Here is a 22326-nt window from a genome sequence, read left to right as displayed (position 1 = left end):
TAGAGTCTGGTTATCTCCAGCATCAGCCTGCCTGGGGGCAGGAGCAGGTCATGGCACCTTCTGGGATTAGCTCTGCAGCATCAGCAGTAGCTCCAGCAGCAGCTGGGTAGGAACAGATACACACAGATAAGGCAACCTGAACCCTGGGGACAGTGAACCAGCTTCATTAATCCGTGTACATCCAGATGCTGACGAAGATGCTGTTGTCCCCTTTACCTCCCCAGCAGCTTGTGTGTGGCTATCAGCCCTGGCTCTCCCAAGGGCACTGCTGACAGTAGGGGGACAGGCAGTCAAGATGGACCCTGACAGGCCAGGGCCACAACACAAGCAATGGAGACCCATGGGCGGTGTGGGGCCATGCAGCCAGGATGGGGACCCAGATGGCATGGGGACACAAATTGTAAGAGCCTTGGGGCACAGTGATGCTGCAGGGCAGAGGATGACCAGCAGTACCACCCACCTCTGATGGCCTGGGCCCCATAGAATCACAGAATGGTTTGGGTTGGAAAGGACCTTAAGATTGTCTGCGTCCAACCCCGCTACCATGGGCAGGGACACCTCACACTAAACCATGTTACCCAAGGCTCTGTCCAACCTGGCCCTGAACACTGTCAGGGATGGAGCATTCACAGCTTCCTTGGGCAACCCATTCCAGTGCCTCACCACCCTTACAGCAAAGAGCTTCCTCCTTACATTTAACCTGAACTTCCCCTGTTTAAGCTTGAGCCCATCACCCATCCTCATCCCCACATCCCTACCTAGGCTGTGTGTTTCCCACTGCAGCAAGCAAGAGAGTCCAGCACCATGCGATCACATCGAGGGAGAGAAACACCACCATGTCCCAGCCCGCATCCTGCAGGCAGCTCGGGAACAGGTGCAGCACGGCACTCCCCATCCTGTTAGCTCCAGCATGAAAGCGCCCGCAGCTCGGCAGCCGGGCCTGGCCACGATCTCCACTTCCAGGTAAACAGATGAGGCAAGCGGCTCGCTTCCCTCCCTGGCCACACAGACCTGCCATTCAGCCCTGCCGCCCCGCACAAACCCCCACTGTTCGGCACAGGGCTCACGCTCCCCAAGGGGAGGACACGCCGTGGCCGGTGGTTGACGCTCAGCCAGGCTGGAGCGGGGCCAGTGGGCACAGAAAGAGCCACTGTGTTTTGGCTGGCTCCTGCTGAGCTGGGGCAGGGGCAGAAAAGGCCCCTTGTGCACAGGACCCGGGGGTGCCCCCATGGATGGGCTGCATCCAGGGTCCAGCGAGACTTTGGTGGTGGTGGTGGTGGTCACTCATGGGTCCATGGGGTGGTGGTGAGGAGCTGGGGTGGGAGCCCGAAGGGGTAAAGGGGTAGGAAGAAGCAGGTAGGGGATCTCAGCCGGTGCATCAGTGTGCATCCAAACGATTTCAACCCCAGACCTGAGAGACAAAAGCGGTGTTGGAGTTTGACCATGACAACCAGGGACAGGCTCAAGGGATGGCAGAGGCGGCAGCAGGAGGCAGCTTTCCCTGGGTTTCTCACTGTGAGCATCCTCCCCAGCCAGTGGGAAGGGTGGGCACATTCCAGGCATGTTCATCCCATGCTCCCACATGGATTCTGCTGGCACAGTTATCAGGTGACCCACTCAAGGCGTGCCTGTGGCACTTCTTAACAGGACCAAGTCAGGCACTTGCAAGGATGAGACAGGAGGGTACCAGCTTCTGGCCCTCCAGGGCTCTTCTTCCCCTCCAACATCCTGATGCTCTCCCCAGGCTTTCTTCAGCCTGGGATGCTCTGGCTATGGTGGGGCTTAGAGGGACCATCCCTTCAGGGACCCTGTCACCAAGCTGAGTGCATCCCTGCTTCAGCCACAAGCATCCCCATGGGACCACTCAGAGAGAGGGGAAAGCAGGAGGCACAACCACAATGCTCCAACATTCCCGCTGTTCCTCCTGCTGCCTCCATCACCCACAAGCAGCCATCAGTGCCTTTGCTGGGGACAATGTCTTCCATGCCTGGCACCTTCCTCCCTTGCTGCTCCCCTGAGAAGGTGTCTTTCTTCCCCAGAGAACACAGGGAAAACATTTTCCAGCCCAGCAGATGAAAATAGATTCGCAATCCAATTTTACCGTGGTACCACTTCAGTGATTTTGATGGAGCCGCTCTGGATGGGTGCTGGTTTGAGCCAGAGGACAGCTGTCGCGGCTTCATAGACCAGGGGTTTCTTATCTGTGTCACCTTTGATTACTGTAATTGAAATCCTGCTCTGATCCGAGCCATGCCCGAACCTTCCTGCTGCCTGTGCGGCTCTCGACTGGAGCGGCAAAGTGACGTTAATAGATTGTAAAGCCAGGCGAGGCCTGTAAGAGCATTCCTGCCTGACCTCCCAGACAGCAGCCACCACTCACCCCAGTCCCACACTCAGCCCTGCTGTCCTCCCATGACTCATTTCCCCTCCTGGAAGCACAGATCCTGCCTTTCCCCGGAGCTGCTCATGTGTGTGCAGGCAGCCTGCCCCCTCCCACCCCATCGGAGCAGAGCTGGGATGCTCTCAAGGGATGAAGGGCCCAGGGGTGCCCTGGGATCATGGAGGGATCAGCTCCCCTTTAGCCCACGTGCTCCAGCATGGAATTTCCCATGGCAGCATTGCCCTTTTCCAGCACCTCCTGACTAAAAGGGCAGCAAGGTGTCATGCTGCTGCCCATCCGCTCCCAGGCAGGCTGCAGGGGACAGAAATGCTGCTGCACACCAGAGGATGCTCCTGGCTTTGGTGCCAGGCTGGAAAACCTGCTGTGGCTGGTGGTGTGACCGGTGCTTTGTCACCCTCCCATCTCCTTTTGGGAAGCCACTGGTGGTGTTTAGCCAGAGTCACTGCAGTAGGAAGAGTGACTCCATTCCAGACAGTGACTGAGGGCAGGAGCCGGGAGGACACGTGTGCTGGCACACACGCTCCTGCAGTTTGGCTGGGTTGTGACAGCAAACCTGGTGGCTCCATCCAGGATGGGGAGGGTTTGCTCAGCCAACCCAAGCTCTGGGATCTGCCCTCTGGAGCAGAAAGGGACATCTCCACTGCAAAGCCCCATCCGGAGAGCCCTGCAAAACCAAAGGGCCAGACAACCTCCCTGGACCACCAGGGTTTCCGGGACAGCAGCTTGCATGGCCACACACAGAGCCAGGATCTGGCTGGTGCATCCTGGCACAGCAACCTGGGCTTGCACCAGTGAGGATCTGATGGAGTCATCCCCAAACTTCCCATGCAGAAAGAAGGGAAGGCTGCCCGGACAGCAGGACCACCCCAGCATCCCATCACCAGCACACATAAAGGCTCCCTCTGAATCCCGGCTGGCCGAGCAGCAGCGCTTCCTCTCCGGCAGTGAAACTCCTGGCGGGTCATGGACTGGCGGCACACACAATGCTAGGGGTTATCCAGCCTGTTATCAGCCCTGGCCAGGCAGCACAGGGAGGAAAAGGGTTTCAATCCTAGCCGAGCTGTGTTTCCGTCGGGAGCTGTTCCCGCTGTCACGGGGAGGGCTGGACTGTGCCATGCTTTCAACACTGGGACCGGTGAAGCAGGGCTGTGATTGCTATGGGGAGAGAAGGGACCACAAGACTGTCACCCTGTATCCCCATGGCATTGCTGGGGTTCTTCCTCATCTCCAAGCAATGCAGTTTTGCTCCTGCCCAGCTTTGCCCTGGCCTGGGCATGCCCAACATGGAGAGCTTGGGGATGGGAAAGGGCCAAAGCTGGTGACCCCCAGGAAAAAGGGGGTGCCACTGGGACATGTGTCTGTAACACTCCTTGCTGGATGTTTCCACTCCTAACCATATGGAAGCATCCCAGATCCCTGGAACACCAAGAGGATGCCTGCCCAAAGCAGTAGTCAACCCAAGAAACCCCATTGGCAAAACCACCTCTGCCAGCCAGGAGGGGAAACTGAGGCATGAGGAGATGCTGAGAGAAGCCTCCTACTCCTTTATCCCTAGGCTGACATGGGATATTCAGGGGCGGTCCCTTAAAACCATCTGGAGAAGGGGAACGCGGCACAGGGTTACTCCTGGTTCCTCAGCCCAAACCAAAGGGTGGATGCTCACCCCAGCCGTGCTCTCCAAGCCCTCCTGCAGTGAGCAGGGGTCAGGCAGCGGCTGGGCTTGCCACGATCCCTCCCGCCCCATGATTAATTGAACACAGGCTAAAATTAGCTGCGAGGCATCACCCCTGGGGTCTCCAGCAGCATCCCACTGCCTGCAAGTGGGTCAGGCAGCAGCTGCCTCCCAGCTGGGGTGCTTGGGGGACCCCATCCTCCGCTGCGGGTGGGAGCATCGCTTCCTGCTCCGCTCTGCTGCCTGTCCTGGAGGCTTTTCCCTGTCTGGATTCACCACCGGGCTGGGCTGTATCATGGCCAGAGCAGCTGGGGAGGCACAAGTCCTTCTTCTGGGGTGGGAGGAGTGCAGATCCCTGTCATGTTCCTTCCTGTGCCTTTGGGGATCTGTTATTTTTAGCTGCTCTCCCGATGTCGCGTCTCTAGCTAGGCTCTGGCTCTCTTTCCTTCACCCTTCCAGCCCCCCTTCCCCAGTGTCAACTTGTTTTCTCTGTGTTATTTACAGATTAGGGGGGGGCAGAACCAGGCACAGGGGATCGCTTGGTCACAGCCTCCCCATGCTGCTCTCCACGCAGTGGGGTTTGGTTGGGTTTCTTCCCAGGCTGTTTTTAACACTCATCGGCTCCCTATCGGCAATGAAACACCAAGGGGTAATGCAAACCAGAGGCACCCCGCTGTACCAGAGGACCCGATGTGTCAGGCCAAGCAGGGGGATGCTCCCATGCAGGCATGGGAACACCTGGACATGGCCCCCAGCATCCCATGTCTGACCCCTCCTGATGCCTTGCACATCCAAGGCTGCAACCTCCACCACAACACATGAGACAGGGAGAGCAAGAGATGGGCTTTTCCCTTGGATTCAGAAGAAAGCAATCAGGAGCAAAGTTAATTAAAAACTTCAAAGCCAGATACTTCTAATCTGGTTTAACAGTGCAGCTCTGTGCCGTGGTGCTGCTGTCACAGAGGTGCCTGCTTAAGGCTCAGGCTGGGAAGTGCTCATAAGATGTCATGGGTTGTCACCCATCAGCAGCACTGCCACAGCCCTGTGGCCTTCATCCCTGTGGAGCACTGGGGTGCAGGGTGCTAGCTCAATGCTAAGCATCTAGGGACTGACCCTGCATGGGGCTTGATTTTGGAGCTACTGAGGCTGTGCCTCAGTTTCCCCATGGCACCTGCTCTTTGGGAAGGTATTTTCAAGGCGTTTGGTTGGGTGCTGGAGCCTGATTCCCGCCTGCTGGAATTATACTACTGCCCTATATAAAGCAGGAGTCCAGGGGAGAAGGGGGTGCCTGCCTCCATAGGGTTCAGAAAAGCAGTGGTACCCATCCTGGAGTGAGTAGGGGAACCCAGCACCGCTGGTCCTGTCCCCTCCATCCACTGCTCTGAAGGAGAAGGGGGCATCTCCCTTTCCAAATTCTCATTCTTTTCCCTGAAAGGAGCCAAAATCCTCTAATTTTCTCCAGAACCCTGTGCCACAGGACAGTGATGCTCCTGCCCCCAGCTCTCTGATGCCTTTCCCTGCATCCTGCCCCCACTTTGTGGGGGTTTTCTGGTGGGGTGTTGGTTGGTGGGGTTTTTTATTCCAGTTTCTATGCTGCGTGGTGAGTAAAGACATCCTGCTATCTGAGGGCTAACGGCTTGCTGGAGAGATAATAAAGCAAAGGGGAGTAAATTAAAGTGCCTATAAATAGCATCAGGAGAGGAAAAGGAGATGAAGTCATCTTCCTTCAGCTGAGCTGGTATTTGCATCACTTCTTCCCTTCACCTTCCCCTGCCCCCTCATCCCGCTTGGAAAACAGCCTTCCCCAGCCCTGGGGTCCTGCTGTGGGCAGTGTGTCCCCCCAGGTCCCCCCAGGGCTGTGGGATGTCCCCATGCCCCAGCACCAGGGGCTTGCTGGAGGGCACAGCAAGGTGGTCTGGATGTGGTCAGTCGGCCTCAGGCTCCATCCCGTCTTTGCCAAGGATCCATGGCATGGCCTCATTCAAACCGGTGCATGGACCAGTGCAAACCAGTGCCCCCAGTATGACCCCAATGCTGCATCCGGTTATCGCTAGGAAGAGCATTCGTGAGCCATCACAGCCCCTTCCCATGCCATTCCACTTCACAGCCTGAACATGAGCAGCTGCAGAGACCCCCCAAGAGGAGAAGGGATGCCACAAACTCAACAACAGCAAATTCCCACTAGGAAGCCCCTCCAGGAACCAGATTTCGTAATTTACATCTCTATTCCCTATTGATTTCACATCCAACCCTTCACCATCGGCCCCAGGACACATGGGAGAGGTGGGACCCCAACCCTGCAGGAGCCTCCCTGGGCTTAGCAGCCAGCTTCGGAAGTCACCCAAAGCATGACCCTCACTGCCACGGTGGCCACTGTCCCTGCAGCCCCCAAGAAGCCCCCTAAACCCCCCATCTGCCCTCTCACACAAGGTATATTTATGCCTGAGTCACGGTTTCCTCCGTGTCAGCTACCGACTCCTATTCCTGTGCCATGTGCACACACCCGCCGTGTGTGTTATTGCAGGGTATTTATAGCTATTTTACATGTATAATTATAAAGCCACAACTCCACACACGCACAGAAATAACCACGGTGCTGGGACGCAAGGGAGCGGGGCCAGGGCGATGGGAGCAGGGCCGGGGCACTGACCCCACCGCTAATAATAATTCTTTGCGCTTTATATATAGCCCCCTTTCATCCACATCTCTCAGAAACTCTTTGCAGGCATTTAATTAAGCTTCCCAACATCCTAATGTGATGACAGCCAAGTAATAATATCCCTGCTTTGAGGTATGAAGAGAAGGGAGGTGGCACGACTTGTCCAAAGTCCCACAGCGAAACAGCAGGTCCAAGTGCTCTGTCCCCTGCCCCGCACTTGTGGGGTGCCCAGTGGGGGAGATTTTGATCCAGAAAGGGGATAAGGACCACAGGATGCTGCCCAACCCCTCTGCTCTGTTTGGGGTGGTGGCAATGGATGACAGTGCAGGGTCTAGTGATGGCAGCAGTGACCCCAGGGACTGCCAGGCTGCAGCTGCCCAACATCTGGATCAGCGGGTGGAAGAGGCATATGGATCTTGACAAACTCGTGGGAGAGCAATAAATAAGATGACAGGTCTGAAAGGGCTGATTTACGAGGAATATTAAGAGTTGTAATCCTGCCTGGCCTGGCCACCCCTCAGGGAGGCAGGGTGATGACAGGGACCCAGATACATCACAGACAGACAGGCTTCACTGCGGCCAGCGTTGACATATCTCTGAGCAGGAGGGCTGGAAGTAGTTTTGCCTCCCAGGGTTCTGGGCAGCTGGTGCAGACACACAGACAGATCTCAGTGGCTGCCTAGAGATGGGATCCCGCAGGGATGATCTCTGTGGTCCTCAAGGCTTCTTGTTTGTGTTCCACTGAGCACCCTTCCCTACCCTATTCTCCATCCCTGCCTGAATGGACAACTTGCCTCCCATCCCTGGGGTGCTGCAGAGGGCACAAGGGGCATGTGCTGTGTCTTTGGACACTGATGGGACATGAGATGTCACCAAGCAAGAGGGACATGGCAGAAAAAGGTGGCCAGCAGAAGGCTGGAACTTCAACCACCAGAGCAGAATTGGTACTGGAGCAAACTGGTGTTGGTTATAAAAAGGGTAGAACTGCAGTGCAGCAGGGCAAGGCTGCATGGAATCATTAACATCTGCAACAGAACACACAACCCTGGCTCCTTTCCCATGCATGAAGAGGTGAGGAACAAGGACCCATCCCCATCCCCTCCTTTGGGGTGCCCCATGGGGAAGCAGCAGCACGTCAATGGACACAGTGTGGTTCTGTGCGCGTGAAAACCAGACACAAGTCAAAAATCCCAAACCCTGATTTGATCCTGAGCAAGCACCATCCTGCCATTTTATGGCTGTGTTGGTATGTTTTTCCTCCCAGGCTTCAGCCAGACCCCTGCTCACTGAAACAAACCACACAGCACCCGAGAGCATCCGCACCTACCGAGCCCCCAGAATGGGGCACTGGGACCTGCTTGTACCACACTGAGATCGAAGAGCAGCAATATTGATATTAAGCAAGAAGACAGCTGCAAACCTTCAGAGGGCTGCAAAGAAATGCCCCAAACCCAGTTTCTCTGAGGAGAAAGGAGGAAGGGAAATGGGCACAGCCACCACTGCAGAGATAGTAAACACCTTGCTGTCGCTGCACTGGTCACCAGGACAGATCTGTTGCCATCACCTCCCCAGAATTCACTCCCTCTGGCGCATCTCTTACCAGGGGCTGCTGTTACCTCCACTGCCTCGCTGGCCATGATGAGGGACTCAAGGATCCTTGCACGGAGCTCAGGGCCCACCTCAGTGCTGTGGGGAGAAGAAAGGGGTGGATCTGTGAGGGTGGCAGCAGCTCACCCCCAACAGAGACCCCCACACCTCTGGGACAGGAGCCAGCCACCCCCATGGATCTCCTGTGGGACTGGAGCAATGCTGCTCATCCCAGTCCCATGTGTGCCATCAGGCCTGGTCACTGGGCAAAGAAGAGATGGGATGGCTTAAGGTCCTTTCCAACCCTAACCATTCTACGGCAGAGCATCACACATCAGAGATGGGGGCTCCCAGCTCTGGCCTCCCCCTTTGGAAAACTCAGGGCTGAGCCGCTTGTGGGCTCTCACCAAGCACAACCAGCTTGGTTTGGTGCCTGGCTATGGGCACCCTTCTCCTGTCCATCCCATCCCATGCATGGAGGGGCACCTCACCTGCCTGCCGCGGGGCGAAGGAGCAGCTCCCCAAACTGCTCCCCGAGGAGCCGGGGCGAGGGGCGGCTCCGCTGCGTGCCCTGGCAGAGGTGGCAGAAGTGGCAGAGGAGCTGGCGCAGGAGCAGTGCCTGGGGCTGCGGCAGCGCCGGGGGGGCCAGCAGGGCTCTGGCTCGCTGGCCACACTCCTCCAGGCCCGGGGTCTCTGCAATGAAGGGGAAACAGAAGGAGAAAGGTCAGGTCGGGAGGCTGGGGCATCCTCTTGCCTCTCATGGGAGACTGGTGCTTACCAGCACATGTGATGTGGCAGGTCTCTGCACCCCAAAACCCTGACCTCAACCTCGCCCCTCAAAACCATTACTATGGTTTGCAGCCCATCCCTCCCCACAGACAGGCTGTGAGACACATGGGTACCAAAGGGAGTGAAGAGCCCATGCAGGTGATGCCCTGAAGGTATCAGCCACTTCTTGCTGTAGGCTGCCAGCCCCATTTACCCACTGACACCACTCCAGATCAGTGAAGGGTGACTTCGGCACATTCTCTCTCTCAGCACAACCAGGGAGGGAGCATGGGGAGCTAAGCTGCTCACCTGGCAGGGGCTGAACCTAAACACCCCTCACTGCTGCTCCAACAGAGAACAGCAAAAACCCTGCCATGGGAAAGGCAGAGCAAAGCAGAGGTGGGGAAATAGGCACCAGCAGGAAGATCTCCCAGATCTAGAGGCCCAGCCCTCCCCTGCAGTAAAAGCAAACTGGGAGGGAAAAGGGGTTTTAGGGGGAAAAAAGCTACATTTGGGTTGACAGCAGCCCCTGCATCCCTCCCAGTGTGGTCTCACATCCCGAGATGCAGCAGCAGGGAGGGCTGACTCTTGAATTGCCCATGTGAATAAAAGCAGGCACCTAATGGTGTTGCACACCACAGAGGTGCTGCCAGAACCTCTGTCCCAGCTGCCCCGAGCAGCCCTCAGCCCTGCAGTGTTCCCACCAGCATCCCCCCACATTCCCAGTGCCCTCTGACAGCCTTGGCCGGGGCTCCCCTGTCTTGTGAGCTGTGAGCTCAGTGGCCTAGGATCGCGGTCCTGCCCTGGGCATGGGAAGCAGCTGCTCTGCAGCTCCATCCTCCATCCCTGCCTTGGCCTGGCCCTTTCATCTGCGGGGGACAGGGAGGTCCCCAGGGCTGCATTGCTCTCAGCCAGCTTCAAAGCCCGGCTCGGCTGGGGCTGACTCAGCTCCTCATGGCTCTTTGCACCAGGGCTGAGGCTTGGCTGATGCCCAGCCAGCTCCCGGCATCCATCCTTGAGGCCGGGGTGCACCAGGTCTGCCGGGGATTGTGATCCCCTTCAAAGCTGGTCTGCAGCCCAGCTGGGATGGTGATGGGGCGCTCGTGTGCCTCCATATCCAACGAGCAGCTCAGCTCCTATGGGGATGTTTGGCTTTGCTTCAGGCCACCCCTACCCCGATTGGCTGCTTTTTGTACCCTGGGGATGCTGTAGGGGGAAAGTCCACATCCAAATGGGGAATGTGGGGATGTTTTCCATCTCCTTTTGCAGGTGGTCAGCCCGCAGCCTGGAGCGGGGCAGGAGGAGTCTGGCTGCAGGGCAGGCTGCCAGCCCCCAGCACCATCTCCTGACAGACTTGTGCTTCTATTTTCTCCCTAAAGCCCCACTGAAATCCCCATCGGTTTCGCCTCTGTTCTGCCCCCTCCTCCTCCCCCTGCACCCGTTCCTTGCACTCCAGCACAGGCTGCAGGGAAAGGCGCTTTCCTTTGAAGTCACTTAACGAGGCAACCCAGCTAATTGCTTCCTAATTGCGTTTTTATCCTTGGAAGGGAGGCAGCCTTTGATTTCTCCTCTTGACTGGTGAGGGGAAGGCAGCTTCTCAGTGCCATCGGCCCCGGGAGTATTTCTCCTGGCTCTGTGTTTCTGTGCAGGGCAGGGAGGACAGGGTGTGAGTTATCCCTTTTCTTTTCCATATATCCCTCCTGCCTCACTGGAGGCCATGAAGAGCCTGTGACATTTTCCCACATAGTAGGAAAAGGCCATGCCTAGCTTCTTAAGGCAGCCAAGAATATGATCTGTGCATGGGGAGGTGGTATGTGAGGATGGAGGATACTGCAGTGACCAATGATGAGAGCTGGTTTGAAGGTGGCAAGGGGTTCAGGTCCTAGCGAACATGGCGGGCAAGGGCTTTGTGTTTGCTTGGTGATGCCCACAGGGCCTTGGACAAGAAGATGCTGAGCAGCTCTGCGAGGATGCATTTGAAATGGGTTGTGGTCCAGGCTCCTTGTTAGGATGGAGCATGGACTCTGCTGGTGTGGGTACCAGCCCTGCCTGCTTTTTTGAAAATACAAGGTGAAATAAACCCAAACCCTTGTCAGTCTGGTACATTTACACAGGGGCTGGGGACCTACAGGCACTTCCTGACAGCGCTGAGCTGAAAAAGCAGGGAATTTTCTATGCCCATATAAAGCCAAGAGTTAACACGATTACAGCAAAAAATTCCCGGGAAGCAGAGCCAAACTATTATAATAACGCTTTCTTCTGGGGCCAGCATCACCCAGCCTTGGCAGCCACCCGGCCGGGCAGGCAGCACCTCCTGCTCCGGGCGCTGCACCATGCTGCACTGAGGGAGAAGCTGCCTGCAGGGCTCCCCTTTCTCCCAAAAGCTGCAGTGCTGCTCCGGCACAGGGGATGCTCCCAGTGATCTTTAGTGCAGCATCAAGCAGGGGACGGGGTGAGGAGCCATTCTGGAGGTGCGTTGGGAAAGATGCTTCACAAAGCATCTTTAGCCACACAAACATTGCAGGCACAGGGTTAGCCGGGCTGTGCTTACCTTGAGCCACGAGAATCAAGTCGCTGTAGAGAGCCGGAGGGATCAGGGGTGATGGAAGCTCCTGGAGGTACCACTTTAGGGCCTCTGCCAGTGTCTGGGCCTCATACAGGTCCATGTCCACAGCTGAGGCATCTGCAGGGAGACACAGCAGGAGCCCTTAGCCCGTGGTGCTGCTCCTCAGAGCTCTTCCATCCCTGCGAGCTTTCCTCTGGACATGGGTGCTGATTTCGCCACACATTCCAACCTTTCCCAGGAATGGCAGCCTGTGATTTCACTGCCAGCACCCCCAGCAAATATTCCTGTCCCAGTTTCCACTGGCCCAGAGTCCCATGTGAAAGCATGAGGCAGCATCTCCATTTTGTGTGAGCTATACATCCAGCTATACAAGGGGCTTTTGCCATTCCACCGTGGTCCCACTGAAGGATAGCACCCATGGAATGGACTGAGCAGCTGCCCTAAGGCAACCTCTGGCCATCAGGACCAGGCACCATGTGCCAAGGCCAGCCCTGGAGGAACTTCTTGGAAAATGCATCCATGTACCAGGGTTATGCTCCCCAGGCAATGCATGTTGCTAAAGGCCCACATTACCTCCAGCAAGGCCAAAATGCCCAACCAACAGCTATTATCCTGGCTCCGAAAGGCAGCTGCCCTGGTGAAGGAGCTTCAGGGAACAGGGACCTGGGCTTGGGACAGGGTCAGTGCTCCAAGCAGACATGTCCCAGGGTCCAGCAGGAGGCAAAGAGTGGGATGCGTCTGTCTGAGCGCCATGGCCGGGCTGGAATGAGGGCATTGCTTCACCAGGGTCCAGGGGGAAGAGCCCTTTCAGCATCCTTTGGTATTGCCTCATGCGTTTGTCTTGGAGGTCTCTCAGCGTGGTCAGGCCAGGAGGTGGCTGCCTGGAGGGTGATGGTCCCTTTTGCAGCAGAGATCTGGAGGTTTCAAAATCTGGCTTTGATTCGAACTGGAGTCATGTGCAATGTTTTGAAATTCTCCTCATAGGAGAAATCTTGGGGGGATTAGTGGGAAAATAGAAAGCCCAAGATATTTGGGATTGTTTGAAATGGCTCATTTGGAGAAACCGAATTTCTCACTTCTTCTGAGTTAGAATATTGAAAAAAGAACAGATTTTGCACTTTCTTACTGATGAGGTGTCAGGCCCCAAATGGCCAGGTGCGTTGTGATTGAGATGTTTGGCTTGCCCTGCTCTGAGGCCCCTTCCCCTCCTCTCTTTGTATCTTCACCCCCAGACTCAGCTTTACTGAAGTTGGTGCCATCCTGGGAGATGCTCCATCTTGAGCCTCCAACCATTTCAGCTGACCACATGCGGCTGTGCTCCCTTTTGGGGTGATAAACCCAAAAGAGCAGGGAAAAGCTATTTCCTAGGGTATACCTCGCTGGGCTGGGGAGCAGCTCCGCAGCTCACAGCAAAGGCTGATTTGGGGCACCTTGGCCTTGAACTCCCCTCCATAGGGCATCTCCACCATGGACCAGGAGCCTGCCTGCCTCCTCCTCTGTCTGCTCAGGGACAAGAAGCCATGGTGGGTCCCTTATGGCTAGTGCCTGCCATTTGGCTTGGAGACCAGAGAGAAAACAGATTGACCAATGCCCGAAAAGAAGCCTTTAACCCAGCCGTTGGAGACGCTACCTCATTTCCAGGAGCAAGCACCCAGCTTGCTGGGAGCTGTGCCCGAGACAGATGCCACTGTGCTGGGGCGGGCAGCTATCCAGAGTGGTCAAACATGACCCGAGGCAAAGGCGGATGCTGCCTTCCTGGCATCCCCCGCTGTCACAGCATCACTCCATGGACCAATCTGCCCCCAGGATCCTCAAGCTGGGGCAGGGCTGTGGCAGTGCTCGCCTGCTGCAGCCCAGGCCCACTCTGGTCTATGCAGATGCTCCCATCTCCCAGCCAGCCATGCTTCTGGACCTTTTTGGCTGAAAGGATTATTTCTATTGGGATTTATGGGCCAATTCCCCATTTTTGCTAGTACATGCCCTGGAAAAGTGAGCTGGCAGGTTGGCTCCGGCTGGGCAGGGGAAGGAGAGCCGGGTTGGGGATACCACAGGATGCTCCAACCCCCGTTTTGGGCTGAAACCCTACAGTGCACAGCTGAAACCCAGCGATGGTGCTGGATGGGGTTTCAGCATCTCATTGCTTGGGCAAGCAGCTGCATTGAAGAGAGCTGCTCCATCAGCAGAGTGCAAACCCCAAACCCCTTCTCACCCAGGGCAAGCCCGGCTGCTCTGCCCTGCCTGACACGGAGGTTTCTGCGGGGATCTGTCACTTGCCTTAAGGAGGCTGGCATGGATTGGGAAGAGCAGCCGCAAGCTGTTCCTGCACAGGGAAGGGGCCGCTGCTGGGCATTGGCCCCAGGCGATCAGCCCTGGGCTCCACCACGGCCTAATTAGCTCATTTGCATCATTAGGCATGGGCTTGGGGGAGTGTTCAAAGGGAAGGCTCAGCCAGTTTCAAAGCAAGACTCAAAAACATCTTTGCATCCAGAGAGAGACGTGATGGGGAGACCACGGGGAGACAGGGACTGATTGCTGATGGTACCATTTTCCTCGGCACCTTGGCTAGAAATAGCCATTAGCCCATTGCCCCCATCCTCCTGGAGTGGCACCCTCCTGCCCCAGCTTCTTCTGGGGCTGCTGTGGTGAGCTGGGCTCCCCATTAGGCTGAGAGCACAGTTGGGGTGTTCCAAGCTGCTCCCCAGCACAGGCTGTGTCCCAGCAGCTTGGGAAGGTTTGGCCAGCAGTTGGGGAAGGGTTAATCCTGGAGCCTTCCCAGCCAATTATGCTGGCCTGACCCCATGGATGCTGCTCTCCCCTTATCAGAGGGAGATGATAACCAGCTATAAGAAGTTAATGATGCTGCAGGATGAGTCAATGCTCTCCTGCTGCTCTCCAGATGTTCCGATCTCTTCCCCAAGTGAATGATGGAGGGATTCCATCTGCCTGGCACAAATAGAAGGAAGACACCCCAAAAGCCCAACCTCACCCCCCTACCAACCTCTTCAAACACACAACCTGCTTGTTCTCCTGCCAGCAGAGCAAGCAAGCAGCTGGGGACCAGTGGAGAGCATCCACATCGCATGGGGGATGAAAAGCAGGAATAAATTTGGGGCTGGGGAAAGGGTGCACACGATGACCACCAGCCCAGAAGGAAAAGCAATGGGTGCTCCCAGCCTCTTGCCACCTGGATGCCAGACCCATATCTGGAGCTAACTTAAATACTGACTTAAATACCCTTTCCAGACCTTTTAGGTTTAATTGTCAGCTGGTGCTGCAGGGGTGTCCTTGTTGTCCAGTCCTTGGGGCTATACCTTCCCATCCCCATGGATGCTACCTGCACAAGGACCTGTACCTCCCCTGGACCTGATCTGAGGCTCCTGGGCATCCCACAGTGTGGGTTTACTGGGGCGCTGTGCACCAAATCAGGGGCTATCTCCCCAGCTAGGATTCCGTATCACTGTAACATCCTTCAGCCACCCTGCTAGTACCTTGTGCTGGAGGACTGGGCACTGCCAGGACATCCACATCCCCTGCCTATGCACAGCAGCTCCTGGCAGCCCCAAACACCTTTCCAGCTGGGTTTCACCACTGACTTGCACTCAACCAGGGCAGGGGTGCTGCAATACCCTTCCAAGGGTGCCCAGTGAGGCTGCCTTCCCCTGCCTCTGCTTCCCAAAGCCAGTTCCCTTCCTCAGTTTCCCAGCAGCTACGGGAAGGGATGGCAAAATCTCACCCCCCATTCACCCCGCTGGGTTTGGCAGGGATGTGTGTCTGCTGCTGTTTATTTACCCTTCTTTCATCACCACCAAATATAAGAGATGAGCTCATGCCTCTCGCCAGGCTCTGATGACACGGGGTTTATTTCCACTGCAGGTATAAATAAAAAGCAGTGCGGCAGGCACCGGGGCGCCTTGTGTTCGGGAGTAAAGTCATTGTGGTGGGGTTAATAGCCTGGCCGGGGGAAAACAGAGCCCCTGGGGGCCTCACACCCCCTCTGGCATCCCAGGGATGGGGATACACTCCCCCGCTGGGTATCCATGCTGTGATGATGGGGGAAGCGGTGTGTGGTTGCTCTTCCCTCCATCCCAGCCCTTTCTGCCCAGCAGCAGCCCCGGTGAAGCTCCGGGGCCCACCACCACTCGCTAATCCCCACCGAGACCTGACCTAATTCCCGGGCATGTGAGCGTGTCTCCAGGCAGACTGCTCTGCGCGGGGGCCCGGATCAAAGCGCGCAGGATGGCAGCGCAGGCACGGCACGCCTGGAGACACCGGCTCCAATCCGCCTCGCGCTGCTGCCGGATTCGCCCCAGCACCCAGGGATGCAGGCAGCTCCTGACCGGCCCTGACAACAGTGGAGGCTTTTCATAGTGCTGCCTGTGCATACGGGGAAGGGTCTCAGTATTCGCGCCTGCAGCTGGACCCCAGAGTCTGGATCAGGGCATCCGTTGTCCAAAACGTGGGAGGTTTCGGTGCTCTGCCACCAAACCGAATGGGTTCAGCCCCATCTGAGCCAACAGAGCACCCAAGGAGCCATGCAGAGGGGACAGTCTGCAGGATCTCTGCGCCCTATCGCCACCAGAGAGGAGGGATGGGGATGCAGACCATCCCTACCCAGCAGTGGCAGGGCGCTGCCAGACACTACCTGCAGGACTGTGCAGCCATCCCCATGCCGAGCCTCCCCCAGCTTGGATCTCTGTGCTCCGACTTGCTCCAACCCGCACCAGCCCACCCACCAGCCCGAGAAGCTCCCAAGTTCAATGTCAGCCTTGAGAAGAAGGCTGCCTGGCACCTGTCAGGGGGAGAGGGGTACAGGCAGGACCCTGAGCAAGCATGGGGTGAATAGACATCACCCCTGGGCACCGAAGGTGCTCATAAACCTCTGTCTGCAAGCACCGTGTCATTTGCCTCATCTGCAGTGCTCCAAACAGCCCCTGAACCACACACAGGGGATAGCAGGAGTGCTGGGGGCTGGAAACCCTTGGGGTTACCGTGTGGCCCTGGCACGACGGGCACAGAGATGCCTGCAGTCACGAAGCAGCCTGGCACTGCAGGGAGCGCCGTGTGCAGCCAGGATGAGTGTTGCACTGCCGCTGCCATTTAAAGATGTGCTCTCCCCTCTTTCTGCTGCCCAAAGCCCCCTCCCTGTGGCTGCACCAGGGCTCCTGCCCTGCCTCATCCCCTGCAGTGCTTTGGTGAATCCCCCCCGGCCCCCATGGGGCTGCGGCTTTTCGCTAAGTCCCTTTCCAGAGCCGCCACGTGATGTTGGCTCCTGTGTTCAGCCGTGTCGCGTGGCCCTGCTCTCCTCTCGGGATGTGAGCGTCTGAACCGAGCGCCGAGTGTCCTAAACCAAGTCATTCCCCTCTGGAGCCAGGGTAAGCTGGCTGTGAGCCCATCCACCCTTCAGTCCCTGCTGCACCCGATGGCTCTGGTGGCATCTTGGTTCACAACCCCCTGTTATCGATGAGCTCTGTCTTTGCTTTCCTGATCTTTCACCTATAAATATCTTTTCTTGTATTATCCATTATGGAAATATCAAGTTTGGTGCACAGTCTGTGGCCACCATCCTGCAAGATGTCACTATCACTGGGATAGGGATAGGCTCAGCCCAGGCTGTAGAGCCACATGGAGCCATGCTGCATCCAAACCCACTGTGCCCAACACTGCTGCAGCCCCATGAGGATGGAAAACCTTCATCCCAAAGCCTGGGGGATGTTCAGCTTGGAGGCTGCCCCATGAGGCTTACCCCCATGGGTAGGGACTCTGGAAGGGCCAGGGATGGTGAAAGGTTTGATAAGCACAATTCAGCCCCAGGGACACAATCCCCAGGGCAACCAGGATCACTCTGACCTGCATGGCTACTTGTCCCCAGAGAAACCTGCTCCTCCCCACCAGAAGTTCAGATGCTCTTTCAGTGTAGAAAACACCCTGTTTTCACCTGCATCTTAAGGTTTAGGGGTTAGAAAAGCAACACCCAAACTCTTACAGCCCCTGCTCCTTCCTTGCACTCTCTAGCACTTTTCTTGCCACCTCTGCCAAACACCAGCATGATTTGGGTATTTGCAGGGAAGCTAAAACCCCCAGAGGGAACCTGGTTTTCCCCTCAGCCGAGACACAGTTCAGTTCCAGCCACTGCCAGCCCCGGCTCTGATTTCTCCTTGTTCCCTAAAATGGAGCTTGACTTTCGCAGGCGGGCTGGGAGAGATGGGGTGCTGCAGGAATGGATCACCAGGAATGCAGGAGGAAGAGAAACACAACCCTCACTTCTGCCATGGGGCATGCAAACTCCATTTTTTTGGCAGAGATATTTTACTTCACCAAATGTAATGCAAGGGCTTCTATGGCCCTTGGTGCTCCTGACAAATGCTCTCCGGTCCTCCCCAGACCACGAGAGACCTGGGGCAGCACCACTGGGTCTCTGATCTGCAGGAGGCTATGGGGATGCAGGCTGCCAAGCCTGTGGTCTGCCGGGGTGCTTGGCCCTATTAGGAACATCATCCCCATCCTATTTGCAGATCATCCCTCTGGGAGGGCTGAGCATCTTTAGCTGAGGTAGCAAATGTGTGACATGTCCTACCCCCTCCAGCCAGCTCTGGGGAGCTCTGGCTTTGCCCAACTCAGTGTTCCTGAGCACAAGGGGCAGCTCCCTGATAATAAAAGAGCTTATTTAAGTCCTAGAGGAGATGGGGGGCTTGGGAGCATCAGGTCTCTCTGGGCTGTTGGGGATTTACCAAGCTTTCAAATGGTTTGAAAACAATGATGGCAATTCCCTGCCCAGTGCTGTGTCCTGCAGTGGGAGATGAAAAATCTGGATGGACCCAGAGGCACCAGCCCAGGCTCTGGCAAGGCCAGTGGATTTTGCCCCTGGTCTGTGGTTCTCTCCCAGGGCTGGGCAGGAGGATTTCGGTAGTGACTGCTGTGGGGCTGCTGGGGAGCCTTATGCCTGCTTGGGATGCTACGGGATGAACAGAGGATCCGTAACTCCTGCGTGCTCAGAAAGCAAAGCATCCTCCTTGTGCTGTTGTCAGTGCCCCTGCCCAGCCTGGGCACCAGTGCCCAGGACACCCGAGACCCCAGGGATTGCTCTGCGGATGCCTTCACCTCCTCAGCCGGCAAATCTGGGCCGGGGGAAGCGGCTGTGCTCAAGGACACCCCTTCCCCTGCCTTCCCCACACCGCAGCAGGGGCTTCTGCAACGGGAGAGGAGCGGGTGTGGGGTGCACCTTGCCCCACATCACCCCCCGGGCGAGCAGCGCTGGGACCCGCAGCACCTCTCCCCCTGCATCCCTCCCTTCTCCGCAGCCCGGGCCCGGCGGGGACTCGTCTCCCGGTGCGCGGGGAAGCGATGAGGTCATGCTGCTTAATATAGCGATTTCATCACAGCCCTTCTCCCCAGCAACACGGCCCGGCTGTCGCCGGCTCCCGGCGCTGGCAGAGCCACCGGTCGGCCCCCCCCGAGCCGAGCAGAGCCGAGCCGAGCCGGGGTGCCCGGCTCCCGCGGGGCTGTGTCCCAAGGGCAGGCGGGAGGGGGGACGCGGTGGCACAACCGGACCGTGTCTGGAGCCACAGTGCCGCCCTCCGGGCACCGCGGCCCGGAGGAGGGAGATGCTGGACGCAGCCCCCCCAGCCCAGATTGGAGCGGCACACTGGATCCGTCACGTCCCCAACACCCCCGTGCCATTCCAGCCGTGAATTGCGGAGCAGCGCCGGGAAGCGGGTTTTCCCTCCTCCCCATCCTGTTCGTGCCCGTTCTCCTAAAAAATAAGCTTTTTCTTCCCTTTTTCTCACCCACAAGAGGCTTTCTCTCTGCCCTCTTTTGCAAGCAGGAACCCTACAGGTTTGCGAAACAAAACCTTTTTTCTCCCTAAACAAATAATAGAGATTCTAGTGAAGCACTCCAGCCCCACACCTGCATCCCTCTTGGCAGCATCACGCTGGCATACTGGGGGAATTGAGGGAGCTTGCATGGAGGCAGGACCTTACAGGGCTGAAAGAAGGCTGGAGGCAGTAACCCATCCCTGCTGCGCCTAGTTACATGGCTCGTCTGATAGCAGCACCCCCAAACTCTCATCCCTCCTGGGATATGGGGAATGATGTGGCTCTAGGACTTACCCGTCAGAAGAGCTTGCTTCAGCTCAGCATCCCCCAGTGAGCTGGGCCCGGGTCTGTAGAGCACCTCGCTGTCGAGACCTGAGGAGCAGCCAGGAGAGAGGGGTCAGTCCTGAGCCCCACATCCTCCCCTCCAACACAATGCAAGCGGGCAGGGACTCAGACCACACCCCTCCCTTACCCTGCCCCGGGTACCGGGTGTGGGGCGAGAGGTTTGGCTTCAGTGATGCCCTTGGGGCATCTCCGAACACGGACAGAGCGGGGGGCTGAGCGTGTGCACCCATATACGAGCCATGGAAGGACACCACGGCTGCCCATACCTTGTTTTTCCAGTGCCTCGATGAGCCTGGCCACGGTTGGCAGCGCCTGCTCCGGAAGAGTGGGGTACTCAGTGAGCTCTGCCTGCCCAGGGAGCCCTGTGATGGAAAGATGTGGAGAAGGGGCTTGGAAACTCCTGCCTGCAGGAATTCCAGCCTCTTTCCTCAGCTGCACCAGGACAAGATCAAGCTGCTGCTTTGGCAGAGCCACAACCAACGCTCGGGCTCATGTGTGTCCAATTTTGGAGAACTTCTCCCTTATTTTATCCTCTTTTTGCAGTAAGAGTCACTGCTGGGGGCTGAGCTGCTTGCTGAGATGCAGAGATCTGCTCTAACCCATGCCCTTCCCATGGGGAACATCCCACCCTGAGCATGGCCAAAACCCCTTCCCCACCCCTCCTCCTATGGCACCGAGGCTGCCCCTCTCATCACTCACAGCCCTTAGTGCCACCAGGCAGGAGCTGGGGGGCCAGATCCATACCCACCACAGGCAAGGCTCCCTGCAGCACTCGCCCGCTTGGATTCTCTGGTGTCTGCAACAGGGTTAAGCACAAGCCCAGGCAGGATCCTTATCACCCCAGCTGATAAACCCTTCCTGTGAAGGTTATACCCAATGGAGACCCTGGCAGCACAGTGCTGGATTGAACACCACCCCCCCTTACAGGTCCTGAGCCCTTCAGGAAGGCAGCAGGCAGGGAAGAGCTGGCAGGGGCTGCCATCGGCTGCAGCACATCAGAGCTGCGTGAGACTGCCGGGGTACGGACGGCATCTGGAAATGCTGATGTGCCAAGAGCCCTTTCCCTGTTTTATGTGGCAAGTGGGTCTGTTCAGCTGGAAATATATAAAACCCCTTATAGCTAATTAAATAAAGCCTGAATGTGAGTTTTTCCCCCAGCGACGCACACTCCAGAGCAGCCAACTCCCTTGTTAAATTCATTCTGTCTTTGGCTTTTGCTATGGGGCAGAAGGCAGGGAGCTCATGTGTGAAGCCAAGAAACCCATAACAATTTAAGGAATGAAAAAGGCAAAACAAAAAAGGGACTTTGGACAAAAAAAAAAAAAGAAAAAAAGAAAAGCCTTCGACTTTTTGCAAAAACACAACCTGGCTGCAATGGATCCAGGCTCTGATCTTTGCCATGGTGATGTCCTGGTGCTGCCTGGAGAGCAGGGAGGGGATGCAAACCTCTGCTCACCGGTGGCTGATGCAAGCCTAGCAAGGGGGTCCCCTCTGCTGCCCAGTGGGGATGTGTGGATGCCCTGGGTGGGAAAAGGGAAGATTTCAGGTTTAAAAGCAAAGTGTGTGGTTGGGAACCCATGGAGAATGCCCCCATTGCATGGGTGGATTTTTAATTAGGGAAAACTGGGCTTTGGCCTCCAAGCTGACAGGGAGAAGGTGCTGACAGCAAAAAACGTCTGTTTCTCCTTACTATTAACAGCAGGAATGGTCCCAAGCTCACGCTGGAGCTTTAGCCCATCCTGTCCCTGCAGAGTGCCAGGCTGGAATACAGCATCCTCATGCACCACTTTCTCCAGCCCTGGGTGAAGTGGAGGTGATGCCACCCAGGACAACCAGGCAGGGGCAAAACATCTGAACCCCTTGGAAGGCCGCTGGGACTTGGACCCACTGCAGAGACCGTTCTAGGATGTTATTTAGTGCAAATGAAGACCATTCCTCCTTGCAGAGCCAGCCCTGGCTCCAGGGCATGGCTGGGTGATGCAGGGTCTCTCTCCCATTCAGGGTTCACCCCATAGCTTCATCCTTCTCAGGGTCCCTGAGTGGCACAGGGGCTTGGTGGGCACTAAGGGCATACAAGGCAGCACATTGCCGTTGCAGAAGAATAATCGTTTGGGGTGGCCAAAGAACCATGTCCCTCAAAACCTCCATCTGGGAACGGAAAAAATATGGGAAGAATTTTCCAATACTATTAAAAAATGAAAAAATTCCCTTTTCTGTCAAGGGGATGCTGAGGTTTTTACTCCAAGGGAAACCTCACCAGGCAGGAGGTTTGGGTTTAAACAGACATAAAGTGGTGCACGCTGCTTTGCTGCTGCAGAAAGACGTGGTCATGCAGCACGAGTGTCCCCTGCTAAGGTGTCTGCACACCCTGGACAGTGGGGCCGGACACAAGGCCATGGCCAGAGCATGTCCTGCAGATGGCAGCACCCTCCTCGATCTACCCCAAACCCTGGGTCTGGTGGAGTTTTCCTATTAATAAAAAGGGGGAAAAATAAATCTCAGTTTTACACTTTT

The 22326-nt window shown here is 56.7% G+C and overlaps 1 protein-coding gene across 2 annotated transcripts in view; it reads right to left on the bottom strand.

The window, feature by feature from the left end:
- The window catches only part of PIK3R3 (phosphoinositide-3-kinase regulatory subunit 3), a 79792-nt gene that overhangs the window by 54098 nt on the left and 3368 nt on the right, over positions 1-22326 (bottom strand). For both annotated transcript variants that reach the window (XM_061451353.1, XM_061451351.1), the window contains exons 3-7: positions 20079-20174; positions 19762-19839; positions 11639-11770; positions 8811-9012; positions 8333-8418 (exon numbers count right to left, since the gene is read on the bottom strand). In XM_061451353.1, coding sequence (XP_061307337.1) covers positions 8333-8418; positions 8811-9012; positions 11639-11770; positions 19762-19839; positions 20079-20174 — 594 coding nt within the window. The remainder of the gene's footprint in view (positions 1-8332; positions 8419-8810; positions 9013-11638; positions 11771-19761; positions 19840-20078; positions 20175-22326) is intronic.

The sequence above is a fragment of the Pezoporus flaviventris genome, unplaced genomic scaffold, assembly GCF_033815535.1.
Source record: "Pezoporus flaviventris isolate CSIRO_AGI_PZ_B2104156 unplaced genomic scaffold, CSIRO_AGI_Pfla_v1 ptg000013l, whole genome shotgun sequence".
In the NCBI taxonomy this organism is placed as follows: Eukaryota; Metazoa; Chordata; class Aves; order Psittaciformes; family Psittacidae; genus Pezoporus; species Pezoporus flaviventris.
The sequence above is the reverse complement of the archived record's forward strand: the minus strand, read 5'-3'. Positions and strand labels throughout refer to the sequence as shown.